General features: G+C 40.9%; 2 protein-coding genes across 2 annotated transcripts; one reads left to right on the forward strand and one right to left on the reverse strand.

Annotated features, from left to right (window-relative positions):
* Positions 1–1,940: 1,940 nt before the first annotated feature.
* On the reverse strand, positions 1,941–11,249 carry metap1 (methionyl aminopeptidase 1). Its single transcript, XM_054613324.1, has 11 exons — positions 11,080–11,249; positions 9,395–9,446; positions 9,071–9,180; positions 8,452–8,512; positions 4,901–4,992; positions 4,732–4,815; positions 4,438–4,576; positions 3,578–3,709; positions 2,870–3,013; positions 2,705–2,770; positions 1,941–2,170 (listed from the first exon to the last, which is right to left on the reverse strand). The coding sequence occupies exons 1-11, from the start codon at positions 11,194–11,196 to the stop codon at positions 2,004–2,006; spliced, it is 1,164 nt and encodes a 387-aa protein (XP_054469299.1). The 5' UTR covers positions 11,197–11,249; the 3' UTR covers positions 1,941–2,003.
* An 87-nt stretch (positions 11,250–11,336) lies between these two features.
* eif4eb (eukaryotic translation initiation factor 4eb) lies at positions 11,337–21,290 on the forward strand. The gene is made up of 7 exons (XM_054613704.1): positions 11,337–11,457; positions 13,190–13,293; positions 16,910–17,005; positions 17,150–17,213; positions 18,932–19,045; positions 20,371–20,510; positions 20,610–21,290. The coding sequence occupies exons 1-7, from the start codon at positions 11,362–11,364 to the stop codon at positions 20,722–20,724; spliced, it is 729 nt and encodes a 242-aa protein (XP_054469679.1). The 5' UTR covers positions 11,337–11,361; the 3' UTR covers positions 20,725–21,290.
* The last annotated feature ends 472 nt before the right edge of the window (positions 21,291–21,762 follow it).

Raw genomic sequence — 21,762 nt, forward strand, 5'->3', positions numbered from 1 at the left:
AGTTTAAAAAAGGCATTAAGGCTCCCGGGTTCTCAGAGTCTTTTCTAGTAATAAAAGGCTGGTGAATTAGACCACTTTTGGGATTTAGATCACCGGTGTATCCAAGGACAAACTCGCCCACACAGAGCTACAGAAGATTCATCATTTATTACTCCATTAGAAGAAATACAAAGATGGCAGAGAAACCGTGATCACTAAAAAATAGAAAGAATGAAATGCTGCTCACACCGGGAAAATCCCCACGTCAAGGTAAATGGTGACCGTCGAGATGAGGGGTTAACATTGGTGACGTGTTGTGAGATATCCGCATGTTTTCATTCCTAGATTCACACATTAAGGCTCAATCTGCTACAGCAGGGCTATCGGAAACACGAGACGCCAAGGGAGTGTTCCTAGAAGCAGAATTAACAAGCTCAGCACTGAGAACGACTGTGTGCTCCTTGACGTTACTCTTGTTCTGGATATCAATGCAGATGCTCTGCGGTTGCGTCACAGTTCTCCTAGCAACCACGGCTGACTACTGGAAAACCTGACTGTGTGCTAATAATAGCCACATTTAAGATATGACTATTGAGTTAGAGTGCGTCAACTGGACACGTCACAAGGTAGATTGGACAGTGATAGTTGGCCCGGTGCTGTGATTAGCCAACAGGCTAACATGCTGGCATGAGGCAATAAATCAATTGATTTATTTGATTTACCAACCAGTACGAAATTTAGTTCAGTTTTGGAAATTTGCTAATTTTTGTTTTCTTTCAAAGAAGTAGTTGAAAAGACAAAAACAACTGTCGTATCTGTGCATTGAATATGAGGTTACAAACAGGAGAGCTTAGCTTAGCGTAGCTCTGTCCAAATCTAACTAAATACACCTACCAGCACATAGAAAGCTAATTAATTAACAGGTTATTAACATGTATAACAACAAATCGTCTTTATTTAATCCATACAGAAAAGTAAAAAAAATTAAATAAAATAAAAAGCTCAAATTCACAAATTGTGGTTTTTGTTTTGTTTCATTTTTCACTATATTTTTTGTACACACAAACAATCGAAATATATTATGTTACATACTGTGCTTTCAGGGTGCTGGTAGGCATATTTTTTCGAGACCCGGGTTAGCTGCTCCCTCCTGATTCCAGCCTTAATGCTAAGCTAAGCTAACTGCCTCCTGGTTGCAGTTAAATATAGAAGGGATGAACACAATAGTGATATAGATCTTCTTATTAAACTATGGGCAAGAAGGTGTCGAAATGTATTTTTCTAAAATATGAAACTACTCCTTAATATATGTTAAACTCTGCATCTGTTGCAGAAGAAGTGGCACAGGATGATTATTGTTTGCTGGAAACTAAACTAAACTGAATTGAGTTGTTGAGGCTCTGACACTTGTTGACCCAGCTTCCAGGAACCCTCCTTCTTTTCTTTAGTATTGCTGATTCTTTTCGGTCCATCTCTGGCAGATTCATATGAATTGTGATTAAGTTAGCAGAGGTTGAGAGAAAAGAAGCGAAGCATGGCGTACTAGTTGGATTTGCCCTGAGCACCACACAAACCACAGACAACAACTAGCCAGCCAGTAAGAAACTCTGGGTGACACGACCCAGAGGTCGATAAACAGGCCTGATGACGAGCCCGACCACTAAGCAAAACCAAATCTCATGATTACGTTCATGTTCCCTTCAGAGGATACAGTTTTCACTAATAAAGCGATCCACGTGTAATATAAGACACATTCAAGTACTTCCATTTAATTTGAGGAACCGATATTTAATTCAAAGAACAATGAGAGCCGCAGTTAAACTCAGCTCAAGGGGTGGTGCCTCTTGTTTGAGATGTATGTGTGGTTATGTGTGTGTGTGTGTGTGTGTGTGTGTGTGTGTGTGTGTGTGTGTGTGTGTGTGTGTGTGTGTGTGTGTGTGTGTGTGTGTGTGTTCCCAGAGAATCCCAGAGGTGCTGGGTGTCAGTGTCTGGAAAGTCCAGTCCTTGGTGCGTTCAAGTCCGGCCTACATTTGGTTGAGGAAGTGAGCGCGACCGTTGTCCTCCATGTTGCGGGTGAGGATCTCGCAGCCGGTCTCCGTCACCAGCAGGGTGTGTTCGAACTGAGCCGAGCGCTTCCCGTCTCTGGTCACCGCCGTCCAGCCGTCGGGCCACGTCTCGTCTTGCCAGCCACCTGAGGATTGTGACACGGGGACACACGGCTTTGGCTTACAGAGCATCAATTAAAACAGAGCTGCAGGAACAAACACTACCGGACACCTGGGAGAGGTTAGAGGGGTTTTTAAGATTTGAATGAGCCGCTTTAAAGCATGACTGATTTAAGGCAGATGTATTTTTGTTGCTGTCCTTAGAAATTCACGTTTGTCAAACTTTGGTCAGATAAACTGAAAAATAAAGTGTTTTTTTAGAGGCTGAGAACACAAACTACTTCTAAAGCCAAGTCAATTATTTAAAACCACAATGAATGATATGGGGAATGCATTGAGAACCTTTCTTTGTGTTTTTCATTGACAATGTTTTATACTGACATAGTACTTTGCACTCTATCCTTGCTTTTCTCTCTCCATTTGTTTTAAATAATTGCTACAACTTTTAACGTTTAATTGAGGCAATTATGTCAAATTTATACAAATTTGAATCCCTATTATCGGTTGAATTATCCCTATTGTTGTTCATACTATTCATACAAAAGCACAGTTACACTCACCTTCACATATCATGGGCTCAATGGTGAACACGTGGCCAGGCTTCATTACTCCAACTGCTTTGTTTTCTGGGAAATGAATGAACATAGACATGATCCTGTTGTAGGAGAGCATGTAGCAAATCAAATGGCAACTTTCAAGAGATTTCAAAAGATGTGACTACTCACTGGCATAATGTGGCACATTGGGAGCGGTGTGGAAAAGTCTATGGATGCCGTGGCCGCAGTAGCTCCGCACCACAGAGAAGCCGTTGGCCTGAGCGTGCTTCTGAATGATGTTACCTAATTCTCTGTAGCGAATACCAGGCTTCACTGTAAAAACAGGAAGCATGAGGGTGATATGCATCGGATATATTAACTGTAGTTTATAGCCTGATGGACACTGGAATTATGGGGCAGATATAAGTAAAAAAAATGTAATCTGATAATGACTTTTGGCGAAATTTCTAATACAAAAGTAAACATTTTTGAAAGGGGCTCATTAGAGAATAAATATTCGTCCATGTTAGCTTCAAAGTTGAGATAGAATTTTCTGACCTTGGAAACAGGTCAGAAACAGAAAAATAAATTTTCCAAGATCAAAAACCAACATTCAATCTCAACATGCTCTGAAACGACGGTGCTCTCTGGTGGACAAATGATGTGATGGCGGCACAGTTTCTTAATTAATTCAAATGAATCTTCTGCATTTCTGTACTGCAATGTCTTTTTTTTTGTTTTACTAAAAATGCTGATACAGATTTTCAAATGATACCCCAACTAGCCTATCCATATCATAACGTAGGCATGCACAAAACTCTAGACAAAGTGCTGTGAAGGTGAAGTTATGATTAACATCATCAGTAAAATGAAAGAAAATCCGGCTGGGATTCTTACCAGAGTCGATGGATTGCATAAGGCATTCGTATGTGGTCAGAACCAGCTTCTTCGCTTCCTCATCCACCTCGCCAATATAGAAGGTTTCATTAAGGTCGCCATGGAAACCGTTGTGGTAGACGGTGATGTCCACTGCGCAAGAGGGAGACGAGGAATGCGTCAGAGCCATTGTGTTGCATGACACTAGATTCTAATGTGTCTAACACAAAGAAAGGCATCGTTATGAAAAACCTGAAAAATCAAGGTAAGTTTTGGGGGAAACATCGGCCCATTTAAAGGCCAAACTAAATGTGTCTTTTTTTTTTTTTTTCTTTTAATTGCTGATGAAATTGGAATTGCTAGTGGGCAAACTGGGACTTCTCCCACTTGAGGAGAAATATAGGGCGGCAGATCTGACAGGCAGATCCCCACTGCTAAAGGTTAATGAAACAATTTGTCTTGTCGGGACCACGCAGCGAGAGATGAGTTGTTGGCGAGTGCTCCATCAGACGCTCTGAGGGGAGTGGCGGATGGAAAACAGAAATATTCATAAAGAGACTAAAATTGGACAAACTCCCGCTGACACCATTTCAGGATGCTGGTACGACCATCAGTCATGGAGGAGGAATCGTTTTCTTTTTTTTTCCTACCCCACTCTCTTAAATAAAACATTTCCCTGCATCCAAACTTAGCTCAACTTTCTAGAGCCTATGACATAATAATAATACAATAGTGAGAAATAAATTGGGGTGTTTAAAAACTAAAAAGAATGTTATGTGCGTCTGTTAGGGATGAAATGGTCAGGAAAGTTAAGTTATAAAACTTGTTTGTTTAATTCTAACAATTAAAAATCCATGTTACGTGTGGTGCAGTGAGCATACCGTTGAGAATATCTCCCTCTTGTAATAGTCTCCTGTCTGGGATGCCATGGCAGATGACTTCATTGACAGACGTGCAGCAGGACTTGGGGAAGTTGTAGTAGTTGAGAGGGGAGGGGTAGCAGTTCCTGGCTATGCAAGCCTGAACACACAAAGCATGTTGGTTATAAGGATAGTAAGACAAGAAAGGGTTAAATGTAATGAAGACAAGGGACCCCTTTGTCCTCATCTACATCAAAGTCACAATCCTATTGTATTTGTATGAAGGCCACGGTGGTGAAGGGAGTATGTGCATACCAGGTGCACAGCGTGGTCGATCTCTTCCGTTGTAACACCCACTTTCACCATCAGGGCTGCGATGTCCAGGACTTCTCGTGCCAGCTGCAAATCACATACGAACATTAAATTGGATAAACCGTGCAAACCGCGGCAACATCATGACATCGGCGACAGTCTGCGTCGTTACCTTGCACACTATTCGCATGCCTTCGATGTCCTCGGGACAAAGGATCTTGATCTGTGACGTCCCCTTCAGAAACTGCTCTGACTCAGATATCCCTGTGTGAAGGAAACGAGGACAGACATCTTGCATCATTCACCCGTCAATGCTGATGAGCCGACCCCGTACGGGGCCTAGTTAACCGCAGCACTTTCAGTATATTTACATACTTCTGACTTTGTTTTAAATGATCGAATCTATTCAGTGTTTGCTTTGTTGCTACATTTTTACTGTGAGAAACATTTGATTTCCAACCAGTGACCAAATTTCCAAATTGAAAAAGGAACTTAAATAATGTCATCATGTTTTTTTAAATTTTACTGCTGCATAAATTCCACCCACACAGAGTGCTCAAAATATTACTTTCTTCATTTCATTTTAAAAAAAAAAAAAAAAAAAAAAAGGTACCTTGTACAGTTTAAAAACATTACTTTCACTCATTTGATGCGCCGTAACAGATCATAGCTTTAAGCTAATTTGCATCTGTAGTCCCTTGGTAGTGACAAGTAAAGGATTGCCTTTTGGTCTGTTTTTGTGTCACAGCTGTGGAACTCCTTGCTTTAAGACTGCTCGAGGCGTGCTGTGTCGACATCGTCTTTTAAATCCTTCATCAGAAGTCGTGTGGAACTTAAGGCATTTTTTTCTTCTATTGGTTCACAAATTAAACGTTCTCTTGTTATGACATTCTTTCAGCTTGAATCCCACATTTCTAACCAGCGTTAAAAGCTTTGCAGTGCTAAGGTGCTATGGCCAACTAGCTGCTCCTACAGAGAATAAAAGGTACAACTGCAGCACCTGAGCAGAGGCAGGCTATAATGATACCCACACTGTCGACTCAAAGGAACAGGGCAGGACTGATACTGTTGTATGGAGAAGAACAGAGGCGCAGGTGTCAGAGCAGTCAGCGTGGCAGTTAGACTGCCTGCTGTTTAACTATAAATTACAATAGAAGATTCTTGGGCTGAAAAGCACATTAAGGACAGTATTTAAATAGATACTGTTCAAAGCACTGGAGTCATCAACAATTCGCTGATCTATAATTCATCAACCCAACAAGATGATTGCTGGATGAACACGAACAGTTGCCTAGCAACGCAGACTTTAGACAGGTTTGTGTTCCAAGTCAAATACAGCCCTGCTTTTGACCCGCAGAGCCGACAGTGCGACTAGACTATCAACTAATCAACTAGGCTTACTTACGCTTTGATACAGCGGCTCAGGAAAGAAGAAAGGTACGAGAGATTTCAGTGTGCACATTATTATGTCCTCTAGTTGTTTCTGTGCTCCACCTCCCTATGGGTTTATTTGAGGTAATAATTACCATTTTTTTATGTGTTATAAAAAGAAAAAGAAACCAGTTCCAGAGTTGACTTCAGCTCAGTAACAGTACCACATTGAAAAACATTTGCCTGTAACAATTGTGCTTCAGTCCCCGGGAAGGCATCACAGGAGGGATGAAAGGAGACTGTAACCATGACTACCTGAGTATAGATCTATGCAGTCAGATGACAAGGATGTGGAGGTTGCCATGGTTGCATAATGAATGTCTTTCCCAGAGAAATAGACCAGGTAAATATGCCAGGATACAATTGTAGGTGTCTGACAATTAACACCTGCTCATTAAAACAGTGTGACGGCAGAGCGGTTTACGTTTCCCTGCAATCAATCTGGAACCACTGGTGGCAACGTATGAGAACGACGTGTTATTGAGCTGTTTAACCTAGGTGCGTTCATTCCAGTTAAAATACTAAAAGAGGAACTGAATTCAATTGCATGGAAATATAATAATGTACGTGCAAAAAAACCTCCTCATATATCAATTCTTATAAAAATAAAACATCTAGCAGTCTTATTATAGTAATACGGACTTGAATTAAATCCAGTGAAATGATACTAGTACTACAAATCCAACTGAGAATACACCTCTTACTCTGCAGCTGTGTACAGCTGTCAGACACTTGCTCGAACCACATAAGGGTGAAAATGTGTGAACTCAGCTGTCTTCTTCTTCATTAAGCTCTCTGTCTTCAACATTGGCTTCGGGGGTGTAGACGCTCAGACTATCCTGTTTGTACAGCACAACACATACCAGCTTATCTGTGTATTCATGCAACAAAAAGATGTAAAAGACACATGCATGGATGACTGCTTTGTCTACTAATGAGATAAACTGAGACAGGCCCTCAACAGCTTGCAGACTTGCAGAGTGTGGACTCACATGTTATCTAATCTAATGGCATCAATGGCTAACTGCTGTTGATGAGAGATTTGTGCATCTTTTGAGTTGTCACTGAATAGAGATTGTCCGATTTGTTTCCATTATTTCCACTTTCCTCTCGATACCTGAACTTGTGTATCGGCCGATACGGTGTACCAATCAAATACCAGTGTGTTGAAAACTAAAAAAAATCTAATATTATTCATATTTTTAACAGCTGTTTACTACCAACCTGGCATGAATATGATATGAATTGTTGTATGGCCAGGTTCAGTTTAAACCCTTTGTAAAACATGAACAAAGAAAGATGGAGAATGAATGGCAAAGAGCTGTCGTTTATCTAGACTGACAGATTTCCCACTGTAATACACTGTCAAATGCTAACATTTTGACAGTTCTGGCTCACGTTACGATCTCCGCTAGCACATGCCTGATCGGTGCAACTCTAAACAAAAAGGTGAGAAAGAAGCCCGACGGCTCGCTCGTCAGGTGATTCCATCATCGCCTTCAGACGCAGCAAACAGTTTTCCAGAGCTGACGATGGAAGCAGCTAACGAGTGTGATGCAACGCCTCTTTATCAACTGTGTTGAGAGATCCACATGTGCAGTAAGGATTGGGAAGGATGTACACATCAGGTAGCGAGTGACATATGTTGTTGTTGTTTCCGTGTAGCGTAAATTAGGTGATAAATGGTGCGATAACCTAATTATTGGAACTTGCAGACACGCGATCCGACATTTTGGGCCGTAACGAAGGCATTTTCGATACTGGTATTACTGGGGTCATTGCACACTTAACCCATATAGTGGGGAGGCTTTTATAAATAACCTAAAACCATGAATATATATGTATATATAGATATATATATATATATATATATATAGATATATAGAAGAGGTAATAGTAAGTGAAAAAAAGGCATAAGAATCATAATTCTTATTTTTTACAACTTGAGAATTGATTTGCAAATGCCAAAAATCCCTTTGTATAAAAAAAAACTAGTACTGGTATGTTAAACAGTCAGTATTGGGTGTGTGCAAATACTTCTTATAGTTATCTCAGATTTCTGCATGTGTTATGCATTTTTACATGACATTCTACATGAAGTGTTTCTGGTGATGCCAGGATGGTATGGCTATGTTTCTAGGTAAACAATATGTAAGTAGTATTGATTCAGTGTTCTTATTTATGGCGGGGGAAAGCTTGCAGTTTTAAAGAAGATACCAAAGTTTCCCCAGTGAAAGATGAGCCAATGCGATTAACTGAAAACATATTTCCGTGAGAAAGAAGCGTAGGTACCTCTGGGGTGATCAGCATAGTCAGGTCTTTGGATGTCACCGGGCACGAGCCTCATGGGAGTCTACAGCAGGAGCCAAAGGGAGGATAGGAAAAGTTATGGAATTCACAGAAATCAGCACATGCATAAGGAAATAATTGATGCAAGCCAGAATTATTTACATTTCCTGTTACTCTCTTTCTGTTCCTTTTCCCCCTAGAGCTGTCCTCCATTCTTTATTTGAATTAAATGCTTGGGTGTGTAGCAGTGACTGTTCATCATCTCTACTTAAGGGAGTTGATGTAACCTGTCTGACTATATTCTTAGCTCTCAGCTAACAATTGTGTCGCAAGGGAGAAGTTGACATTTAAAACATTGTGGTGACATAAAAAAAGGTCATAATCTCTTCCAGGTTGCTCCAGTTGTTACGGCTGTTAGCGGTTAATGATCGGGAAAATTGAGACAAAATTTGTTTTGCAAATCAGTTCAGCGCCACAGATAAAGTCAACTGGAAACAAAAAGGGGGTCAATGCTTATGCATGTCTGCACTCTGGCCTTCTTTCCATGTTTTATTTAAAAAAACAACGCATGGTAGAATGTGTGAACTTATAGCTCAGAGCTTTATAAACAGCCAGAACTTACCAGTGGGTAGTGAGGGTGTAGTTTCCCCGTGTAGCGGTAGCCGGGCCATGGGTCTGTGTTGATGTCCGTCTCCACACAGTTCTTGGATTCATTCTGGTTCTTGTCATCCTCTGAAAAATCACAGCACAAGGTATCTGAAGCATCTGGCACCACCGTGTTAGTTCAGAGTCGAGAGTTATCCTGACTTTCACAACAAGCACTAACTGAACACCATGTTTCTAAAATCTCAACTCAAACTGCATGCAACTTATTCATATAGTGAAAACGAGTCCAGCACAGGTGTTAGCAATAGGCGGAAAAATGACAATGACCAGTGATACATACTTGCTTTTTTGTGCAGCAACTTGTGGGACACCCAGCTCCCTTTGAAACATTCCTGGAAATGGAAGCACAGACAGAAACCCTCAATGTGGTTGTGCAATGACAGTGCAAATTGAGCATAAAAGTAAACTTAACTAATGTTTAACCGCAACAAAAAACTACATTAAGTGCACACTGGGAAAGATATCGCATCCGGAAATCACTCCATCATGTATTGCTCATTTCAACGGTGTGATGTTGACAGACATTTAACAGTGGAGAAAGAGAGACGGATATATAGGACACAGGGTCAGGTTGCACAGCCAAAAATGCAACCGCAGCAAAGATCTCCAGGGTCAAATACCAGGGCACCGCACGATCATTTAAACTGCCACCCAACCCAACTATTTATAAAGCTTTTGACTGGAGAGAACGTCGCAGAGCACTTCTGCTGAGAGGGCAGTTGCTGTAGTTTAATGTTTAATGCTTTGTCGGCAGAGACTTCTCCAACGCAGTGTCTGCAAGATAAGATTGCCCCTAAAACCAGTGACACACACACACTTCATTACCATGAAGTGTTAGTCTTAGTGTTTAAATGAAGGACAACTGTAATGACAGTGGTTGTGTCATAATGCTCATCAGAGAAGTTCTGCTCTGCTGTTCATCTGTATGAGAAGTGGAGAGTAGCTTCTCTTAATACTAGTGTGAGGTACTGTCGTTTGGAGGTCCATCTTTTCTTTTGTTAGAGAGAGAGAGAGTCTGTTAGGAGAGAGAGTTAGTCTGTTAGGAGAGAGAGAGTCTGTTAGGAGAGAGAGTCAGTCTGTTAGGAGAGAGAGAGTTAGTCTGTTAGGAGAGAGAGTTAGTCTGTTAGGAGAGAGAGAGAGTCAGTCTGTTAGGAGAGAGAGTTAGTCTGTTAGGAGAGAGAGAGTCAGTCTGTTAGGAGAGAGAGAGTTAGTCTGTCATGAGAGAGAGAGAGAGTCAGTCTGTTAGGAGAGAGAGAGTCAGTCTGTTAGGAGAGAGAGAGTTAGTCTGTTAGAGAGAGAGAGTCAGTCTGTTAGGAGAGAGAGTTAGTTTGTTAGGAGAGAGAGTTAGTCTGTTAGGAGAGAGAGAGTTAGTCTGTTAGGAGAGAGAGAGAGTCAGTCTGTTAGGAGAGAGAGAGTTAGTCTGTCAAGAGAGAGAGAGAGTCAGTCTGTTAGGAGAGAGAGAGAGTCAGTCTGTTAGGAGAGAGAGAGTCTGAGGGTCAACCACCGTGACAACAACTGCTCTGTCACGCAGCATTACCTCTGTGGCATTTCACATCCACAACTCCTCATTACTTCCACTCTGTAGCGTTATTAAAATGAAACACAAGCATGGCTGTTAGCAGGTGGAGTCCACGCTGTGGGCTTTCTGTCCTTGTAACAGGGTCTCCCTTCAGCTGATCAGCCCCTAGTCAACGCTAGCTAGCAGACACGTTTCCCCCCCGGCCTACCGGTGCACCGGCCCGGTAACAACGCCTGCATGACGCGTTCACCCTCTGCTCTCCGCACAAGTCAGATACGCGTCCGTTAAAGACCTTATCAGCGGAGCACGAAGCCCCTAGATGTCACACATGTCACACATGTCCACCTAGCATGACGGCTAGCATCCTCGTGATAGGACAGCAGGCCTAGCGGTCTGCGGCCACAGCCCACGTGTCACCCGGACAGGCCGTAGAGACGCAGCAGTACCTGTGAACAGAAATAGGAGCCTTGAATGCCGAGCTTGATGCATGTGGGACACTGGAGTTTGGCGTCCTTGCTGCAGCCCTCAGTCTCACACTCCCTTCTGGCCTCGGTGCTCGCCATGCCTTCGTCTGCAGGAGGGGTGGAGTCGCGGGGAAGCGGCGAGCCAGCGGCGTCGCACTGCGCATGTGCGATGCGAGCCAGCGGCGTCGCACTGCGCATGTGCGAAGCGAGCCAGCGGCGCTACACTGCGCATGTGCGAGGCGAGACAGCGGCGTCGCACTGCGCATGTGCGCGGCGGGCGCCGTCACGTTGCACGGCTCGGCCCAATCATCAGAAACTTTTTTTCCAACAGAGATTTGTAAGATGGCGACCGCCGAACCGGTGAGTACTTCCACTAAAGAACACATAAAAGCGTTGTTTTATTTAGGGGGGGGTCCTGACTGTCATTACAGGCAGAGTTCATATTTAAAGTTTATGTGTGACTTTAAACACGTGTCTTCAAACATAAATGGAGGCTTCTAATGAGCACACGTGCTGTTTTAAATAGTTTCAAGAGTGTCGGTCTTCTGTGCCACGACCTAGGAACGCACGCGCATAGAAGTGGAACGCTCGCGTGTAGAAGTGGAACGCACGCGCGTAGAAGTGGAACGCTCGTGCGTAGAAGTGGAACGCTCGTGCGCAGAGTTCTCCCAACTTGAACGCTGACGTTACAGCTCACCGACGTGCCGTTCACCTTTTGCGCCACAGCAGGCTCCGTTACAGCAGCAGCAGCAGCTGAGGTTACCTTGGGTTCACCGCCACAGTGCACACCTGAGCCAGTGTTAGTCAGGACAGGTGTGACTGGTGGGAGCTACCGGGACGTTCAGACCATCGAGGAGAAGGACCGGCTAGTCTGTGTCGCTGTCAGAGTGGCTGACCTCTACAACGGTGTCCACCGTGGTGGCTGACGAGTTAGTGAACGTTAGATTATGGGAAGAAAGCTTAAAGTGTTTTAAAAGTTGCCCAAAATAAACATGATTTGGTGAATGAATTCATGTCACAGCTTTGCACCAAACGTCGTTCATGTCTAAAGCAGCAGGTGGGTTATATGGGTTATATGGGTTGTATGGGTTGGAATGGACACAGCCGGCCGAACGATGACGTAAACACCAGTGACGTCACTGGTTAGAATAGAGTTAACCCTGGTCAGCTTCACATAATGAGTTCCAGATGTTACATTACATTACAGTCATTTAGCAGACGCTTTTATCCAAAGCGACTTACAGGAAGTGTATTCAACATAGGTATTCAAGAGAACTACTAGTCACCAGAAGTCATAAGTGCATCTCCTTTCTTAAACAAGCATCTAAGAGCATAAACCAGAGCAAAAGTACAGAAACAAACTAATACGAATATAATAAGTGCTAAGTGGAAGGCTCAGGGTAGTTCATATCGGGTTTCACTAGTGAACGCCTACTTCACGGCTTTCTGACTGTTCTTCTGTTTCTTGGGGGGGAAATGATCTCGTTTGAGATTTACAATATTGTTGTTTTTTTTGTCTGATTGGCTCTTTGGCTGAAGAAGAAGAGTAAAATGTTGTAATCAACAACTGGAACTGTTTTTACAGTACCAGTCAAAAGTTTGGACACACCTTCTCATTCAACTACCTTGAAGAATGTAAAATATAAAACATATTCTGGTTTGTTGAGCATTTGTTTGTTTACCACATAATTCCATATGTGTTCCTTCATAGTTTGGATGTCTTCAATATTAATCTACAATGTAGAAAAAAATACAAATAAAGAAAAACCATTGAATGAGAAGGTGTGTCCAAACTTTTGACTGGTACTGTATGTCAGAGATTAGATGTCATACTACTGTTTAGAATAATACGTATAACTTATTATTATACAGAATGATCTATAATAATATGAATCATTGTTATTATTATTATCATTCTTTTTATTATTATTTGTAATTTATTATTATTACACATTGTATTAATAAAGTAATAATAATAACTATAATTATTATTTGTATTATTATTATTATAATAGTATTAATATTTACAATTCTAGAAACCTACTATCGACCTCCCTTATATGTATCTCACCTCTACTTAACTGCCTTTTAGGAAACCAACCCAAGTTCTTCCCAGCCTGATGAAGATGGAGCTGAGGAGACTGGACAGGAGATTGTGAACCCAGAGGCCTACATCAAACACCCCCTCCAGAACAGGTCAGGGTCTTTCTTTTAAGATATATTAGAGATTGCCAGTTCAATTGACAAAAGCATTAGAACACACATTTCATTTTTTTTAAATGATGTCAAAGGTATAATGTCTAATGATTGCTCTCTAAAGCAGTACAATTATATTCACTCTGGGACAGCTACGAATCAAATGTCAGTATTGCAGAACTTACCGGACTGCTAAAACAAAAAATATTTAAAAATGTTTGTTATGTACACCCACTATATCAGGAACCCATCGAAGGGGTTCCCTATTTCCATTTTGCATTTTCGTAACTGTAAATGGATATCTAGTGTTTTATGCCAACTTTATTGAAATAACACGATTCCTCAGTTTACCAATGACAGGAAGGACAGAAACATAATCAGCAACAACACTCATCCCATGCTAATTACTTTTCTTAGTTTTGTATAATTGTTAATTCTAAAAATTGAGGACATCACCATAGTCTTTCAGAACTTGTCATGGGGATTTTCCACACGTTTTTGGACCTTCATTTAATAATAATTGATTAATTAAAGAAATTATTGACAGATTATTTGGTAGTAAAAGTGATGTAGTAATGTAGCTGTAACAATGCTGTAGTAACAACTTTGGGGTGCCTGTTGACTTGAGAAGGTTTTGATTAAAGCAAAGTGGAAATAAAATAAACATTTTCTATTTGTTTCGACTTCCACTTTTGAGGCAAAACAGAGAATTCACGTGTTCAGATACACCAGTATTGGTACTGAATGTTCTGCGTTGCTCCCAAATGTGAGTGTGTGCAGTGTATAAATGTGAAGCTGTGAAAAATTGTGCATCATCAACTTCAAAGAAAAGCTCATTGACTTTTGCGTCACATTATTGTTTGAACTTCAAGCATAGCGTGAGTACCGTATTTTCCGCACTATAAGGCGCACTTAAAAGCCTTTAGTTTTCTCAAAAAACGACAGTGCGCCTTATAATCCGGAGCGCTTTATATATGGATTAATTCTGGTTGTGCTTACTGACCTGTCAACATGTTTTAGTTCGACTTAGTAAACTACAAAGCCGCACCGCAGCAGCATTACGGCTACCGTAGTCAGGAGCGTCGCGGAGTAATACATACTGTGCTTCACCATAATATTACAGTGTGTGTGTATAAGGACCCAACATGGCACCTGTCAAGAGACACGCTGACGACGCGGACTTCACACTCAAGGCTATCAGTCAGTAGAACATGGGAATAGAGCAGCTGCGAGAGAATTCAACATTAATGAATCAATGGTACGGAAGTGGAGGAAGTTTGACTGACTGACTGTTTTGTTTCGCTTAATGCACCTTATAGTCCGGTGCGCCTTATATATGAAAAAAGATCGAAAATAGACCATTCATTGACAGTGCGCCTTATAATCCAGTGCGCCCTATAGTGCGGAAAATACGGTACTGAGTGACCCTTCCTCTACAGCTCAGAAAGCGAGACATGAATTGACCACTCACCAAAAACAATGACCGCTGTGTTCACCGGGAGGAAGCCGAGCAATTCACAAAAATGGTCAGCGGCACAGCGCTTCCTAAAAAACATGTTAAAAAGAATAGACAAAAGTAAAAAAAATACTCTTTTCTTCATGTTCGAAACCGGTCCAATTTCCAGGTGGATTAAGCAGTTAATTAAGAAAAATAAATATTCAATTGGATTGACTGAATATATTTTGATTATTGTTTCTGGGCTTGTTCTAGCAACTCAGTTAATGACATATAAGAACATATACATAATTGATGGTTGATTGTAATATGCCTGTCGCCCCGGCCCCGTCTTTATTTTCATGATCTCCATGTGTTAAAGTGGATTTTTCTCTCACGTTCAACTCAAATGCAGTCTGCTGGATGACTTTATTTCCCCACTGCAAGTCTTTGATTGTCTGTGATGGTCTGGTGACCTGTTCAGACTGTTTCACTGCTTTCCTCTCAATCCTCGATTCCAACACCCTTCTGTGCTGAATACAAAAAAGCATCAATTGAATATTTAATACAAATTTAAATTCCACAGGGATATTTATGTCCAAAAGGGTCAAATAGAAAACCCAAACTCAGAAAGAAAGCCAGTCAGCTAAAGGAAAAGTTTGGCCACTTCTTCTGGTGTTTCGTGGCTCAGCTCTGAGGTTTGAAATACATCGGTAGCATTCTAATGGAAAAATATTCCCACAAATTGACCATTAAAATTACAAATTAGTTTGGATGCATAAGCATAAACATTATTTTCCACAAAGCTAGGTTATGCTAACACAGGTCACAGAACATCAGCCTATCACTTTTATTGATCTGCTTATTTCTTTACAAGGTCATGGGTCGATGAGGCTATCCCAGCATGCATTCGAGGGAAAATAAACATCCTGTATGAGTCCATCTAAGAGATCATACGATACACACTGCCTCAGACTATGGCCTATAATCAAACATTCCAATATTTCACCCGACAAGTTGACATGAATACACAAATGCGCCATGAACTCAAGCCGACCGACTGTTGAAGTGTCATATTTGCTCATTAGATCTTCTGTTTTGCATATACGTTGCCATCCAAGGGTATTAAGTTAGTATCATGTGACTTATTACATTTTCTGGGGATTTATTTGAACTGTGAGCAACCCAAACCCACTGACAGACTAGCTGCTTAAATGGCTTTACAATCAAACTTTAAAAATCAAAAGTTATTTCGACTAACTTGATATAAAAACTAAGATGTTATTACGATTGTTTAGAATCTGGTTTAGAATTTCTGGTGGAGCAGCATGTCTGCCCCCAGAGCCCCTAATCAGCACGAGGGACAAGGGAATTTCAAATCTTCAATTACAAACCAGTTTTCTGTCTTTTTTCCATGGATATGATGTATTGCATCTCCATTCTCTATAATCCAGCTCAACAAAACTTTGCTTTGCTCTAAATAAGAGTAGTTATGGCTAGGGTTGTATGGAATGCCTTTTATTTATTTATTTTACATTCAAAGCTTTTTCCCCCAGAAAATTGGATTTAGTGCTGTTGTGGTTATATAAATGAAATGTTAGATTGCTGCTTGACCACCCCGTTAATACAGGTGCTTGCTAGGCAAACAGTTTTCTGACTGCAGCGAAAATGGTGTTTTGCAAAAGCTAAACAACAACATATATGTATTGAAGCAGATTATTTTGTTTCATTAAAACATGTTGTGAATTATTTAGATGATAACATCTTTCTTTTTTAAGTACATTTTGACTTTTAGGTTGAGGAAAGACAATTACAAACTATTGGGTACAGCTCTAGTTATCAATATGATTTGGTTTGTGATAGTAAAGATTAGATCATCATTTTAAACGCAACACAATGCTGAGAAGTTGTTGCATCAAGCACAGACACACAGGCGGTTGCTTAAGGCAGTTACTGAGCCATAAGAGGCCAAACAAGTACAACACCATATTGACAGTTAATAGGACCAAGACAATGATGGCACAAAATACTGAACAGTTTGTGTCGGCAGCTTCCAGGTGCATCTATACGTTGCTCATTTGTTCTGAAGCATCAATAGCTTTTGGTTTCCTTTGGTTACTTTGTGTTTAATTTGGGGCTTGTTACATTTATGCAAATTTGTTTTCTGTTTTCGCCCAACAGATGGTCCCTGTGGTTCTTCAAGAACGACAAGAGCAAAACATGGCAGGCCAACCTGCGACTCATCTCTAAATTTGACACGGTTGAAGATTTCTGGGCGTAAGGAGCAATACATCTCTCTCAAGTCTTTTTGTTTTCCTGTACCTTTATAGAGTGACTGAAGCAGTAAAATGTCATGACTGTCTTTTTAAGATACGGTTAGAGCATCATGTTTTTCTTAATGCTGTGCTCTCTGCATTTCAGGCTCTACAACCATATCCAACTGTCAAGCAACCTCATGTCAGGCTGTGATTACTCCCTATTTAAGGTACGGTTGATTTGTTTACCATTTATGTGAAAGCACAGAGTGAGTAGTTCAAGTACAGATTAAAGTAAAGGTAATAGCAGCTTTTTATATATTGTTGCATGACAATATCCTCTCTGCTGGACAACAGTGTTTTCTCTTTACGATGTTGACTCAGTGAAAGTAAAAGAACCATATAAAAGGCTATAAACCGGCTTTCTTTCAAAGTGGGAGACCACATTTACATCATGAGACAATGTTTTGCAAATAAGCAAAGGTCTGGGCCAACACATGTTGCAGCTGATGTCATTCACGCTTGAAGTACAAGGAGGAAAAATCATATTTTGCCAGTTATTGATAACAAAAAAACAAATAAAAACATTTGGTTTCAAACTGATATCCTTGTAAGAATAATTGAGCTCAAAATAGAATATCACCAATTTACCAATAAAGCCAAATTGCAAGATCTTAATGAGAACATAGTCAAATAAAGCTCCTTACAAACAGAACAATACCTGATGGAATTGCCGACACAGACTTTCAGTCGAAACAACTGCATCATTACTGGAGGCTACACAGGAGTTTCTCTGACTAAATCTGTCTCGTCTAAGTGAGCTCATCTGCAAAAGAGCTCATTTAAGCAGATGTGATGATGGACTATGAGAAAAGTGTTTTGAAGTTCAGTAAGCTAAATGGCAGTAGGCGGTTAGCAGACAGTAATTACACAACACTGTGTGAGATAGTTGATGACTACAGTGGAACATTTCTGCATGTTTCTGGACATTTTCCAAGAGAAGTGAAGGTTGGGAATTTTGGATTATTTGCTGGATAAAAGAACACCCATTTAATTGGATTGTTACCATGCACTGTGTTAAGGGGTGCACTCACCCATCACATGCACAGATCCTCTGACTACATCTCACTAAATAGGAATCAACCCTCTGCATGCACAGTGCATGCTCCATCACATGTGCAGCCCCCACTACTGAACTGTCTGAGGTAGAAGACTGCAAGTTATCACAATGAATCACAGCAGCCTAAAGCAAAGTACACAGGTTATAATTGAGCGTGCTAATTGGGTAGGTTTAGGCAATCGACTACCATTCATTCTTTATTGAAAAACATTTCTTTTTTAAATGAGTTGTTGACTCAGTTAGTCACATGGCACATTTCACATTGTATGTATTTGACAAATGAATGGATTTACTTGGCAAATTAATGGATTATGATTTTCTGCATATGACATGGTAAATACAGCCTGAGCAAATAAACTTATATTTCCATGTTTTCCAAGAAAATCCTCTGAATTCCCAAGGAAAGTTTCCACAATGAATAATCCTGGTATTTTGCACCCCTAGTAATGACAATAAATGGAAAAGCAAACATCAAGTGTGACTCTATTCTATTATCAGTGTGTTTTCTATGGAAATCCTTAGCAGGATCACCTTTGGCAAAGACTAACTAGTTAACTTCTAGTCACAGCTGAGCAGTTACTTTATCAACATCAATACAATTTAACTTATACACTTGAAATCTTCTCAAAAGAGAAGCTTTCGTAGAAGGCAGGCAGAAATGCCGCTTGAGACGAAGACGTTTAACCAAATTGAACCATCACTGGAACCATGTTGAGTTCTTGCTATCCTTTAGGTAGTCAAGCTGAAACCTTGAACCCGATTTCTGTTTCCAAGTGTTTGCGTTCAGTGGCTTGGATCTTGTATTGACAATTTGTACCGTCGCTGCAGGATGACATCGAGCCCATGTGGGAGGACGAGAGGAACAAGCGTGGCGGCCGCTGGCTGCTCACACTCAACAAGCAGCAGAGGAGACAAGACCTGGACCGCTTCTGGCTGGAAACTGTAGGTTTGGCTATGGAAGCTGTGCTTTGTTACCTGTGACGAATGAATGACACCATTACTCATTTCTTGAGCCTCTGCACACCACGCTATCATTACATCTGTCACACTACTGAATGGGTGACTACACCCTCTGATACCTGCAGCAAGCCACAGATCAGACTCTTTTAGTGTCCTCATCCTCTGCACAAAAGTGTTCTATGATTATTGATTATCTAAAAACTATGTGTGTGTGTGTGTGTGTGTGTGTATGTGTGTGTGTGTGTGTGTGTGTGTGTGTGTGTGTGTGTGTGTGTGTGTGTGTGTGTGTGTGTGTGTGTGTGTGTGTGTGTGTGTGTGTGTGTGTGTGTGTGTGTGTGTATATATACATATACATACTGTTGCCTTGTCTGTATGCTGAGCTGATGTTCAGGGGTCACAACACAGTCAAATGAGAGCAAGGGAAATTTGGCTTGCCTCCTGCTAAGTCTGCAGTCCGCACAGTGTTGTTTTGAGCTCTCTTGAGCTCTCTTGCTGCTCTAAAGGTCACTGACAGTGATACAGACATCCAGCGAGCAACACTTCACTGTCAATGCTGCAACCGCTGGTCCTTCTGGGCTGGACTTGAAATAATGAGGCCTCTTGCAAATCGCAAGGTTGTACAAAATGTAAACCATACTTTGGTGTTTCATTTTTACCTTTTTACTAAAAATGTCATTAAACGTATTGCCGTTCATCCTAGTCCTTGCCCTTTTTTAAATGTTTCTTGTCTAGTCGGGGCTGGTCTGTAGATCATTGATGAATTGTTTGGTTTGACGGTATCCAGTGTGTGTTGAGATGATGCTTCGGTCATCATCAGAATGCTGAAAAGTTATTCTGGGAATAAACTATAACTAAATTTAATAAAGAAATTAGAAGGGCAAAACAAAAGATATTCAAATTTTATTGCTGAAATTTAAATATTTTTGTCAGTTCTCCTTGTTACTAGAAAAAGACGATGTCACTGTAAAATGCCACTATGTAATATATTCAGAATCAGCTCTTGCACATGTGAACAGCATATTCCGTTTGGATATTCCCACTTAGGTCTTATTCTTAATAGAGACGTGGAAAATGCGTATAACATTGTTTTAGAAGCATTCTTTGAACATGTATACAGTGCATTCTGAATATGCGTCTCAATGTTGATGCGACGCACATCCTCTTGGTAAAGCCCACATTTCTTATGGAAAAGTAACACTTACTTTGAAACATTGTGAAAGACTTGGACATCAACAGGTTTTAGGACATTTGTGCATGAGAACCACCATGTCATGACAGAATCTCTCTTTCCTCTCCGTCTCCACCAGCTCCTGTGCTTAGTCGGAGAGGCCTTTGACGACTACAGCGATCAGGTCTGTGGCGCCGTGGTCAACATCCGCACGAAAGGAGATAAAATAGCCGTGTGGACATCGGACTATGAGAACCGGGACGCTGTAACACACATAGGGTGAGGCGTGTCTTCAGTAGTGTCCAAGCATTTGACATTCATACGTACAGGTGATGGCATTCTCTGCATCCTCTCATGGTGTCACTTCCCCGTCCACAGGAGAGTTTACAAGGAGCGCCTGGGGCTTCCCTTGAAGATGACTATTGGCTACCAGTCTCACGCAGACACAGCTACCAAAAGCGGCTCAACCACCAAGAACAAATTTGTGGTTTGAGAAATGCCCAATGTGCCTTCTTTTCATTTTTTCTTGTCTTATTTGTTGATGGTTCATATGTTTACTTTGCTACAAAGACTCTGCGGAATGCAATCTGGAAAAAAAACTAAACTGTCAAACGTTTCCATAACCTGCCAAGGACTTGAACCACATGAAAAAAACAAACATGGACTAACAGATGAACATGAAACTTCCAAAACACTAACAATGATAGGTTTTAAGAATAATGGGTGATTTAGAATGATGCAAACTTTACTCAGTACATTTGTGGTGATTTTCTTCTTTTCATGTCAAGGAATCCTGAAATGCAAAAAAAAAAACTAAAAAAAAGAATATATATATATATATTATTCTCTCCCATGTACTACAGCATCGTTGGTTTGCTATAACCCTAAATTACATGATTTTAATTTATTTTTAATTTGCCTGCATATGATTAGATTGTTAGACCTTTGTTTTTGCTTTTTTTTGCCTTGATCTGTTGCACGTAATCAACCTTAAAAAAGTATTTCATAACTCATATTCATTTGAGTGTTAATATAATTAAAACATTGGTTTTGCAATTATTAGTTGTTCAGCTGTGTTATACTTTTTGACGACCTGTGATTGGTACGTTCCTTGTTCTAAATGACTTGCAGTGGTGCTGTATTGTAGGATATTGACCATCCAATAGATTTCTACCGATGGTCTGCGTTCCCAGTGTATAAAATAATACTAAAGGAGACACAATCCATCTCAGGGAAACAGAAAAGTCCCTCCTTCGTCTTCCAAGTAGCTTTAAGATTCACCGTTCGCCTCAGTGAGTGCCAAATCCAAACTTGCACACCACCCCATCATCCCGAGATCCCTTAAAATGTCAGCAAAAAAATAAAAAGAACTTCCAAAGAAAAGGTTACTTTGGGCAACACGGCTTCCCCTCTCAGTCCATTTCCACCTTTAGAAATGTCACTCCGGCGTGACAAATGTCATCACGCTCTCAAGGACCAGCATTCTTAACGTCAGCGGGGCGAAGCATCTACAACTAGATCCTTCTTGATC

The sequence above is a fragment of the Anoplopoma fimbria genome, chromosome 15, assembly GCF_027596085.1.
Source record: "Anoplopoma fimbria isolate UVic2021 breed Golden Eagle Sablefish chromosome 15, Afim_UVic_2022, whole genome shotgun sequence".
Lineage (NCBI taxonomy): Eukaryota > Metazoa > Chordata > Actinopteri > Perciformes > Anoplopomatidae > Anoplopoma > Anoplopoma fimbria.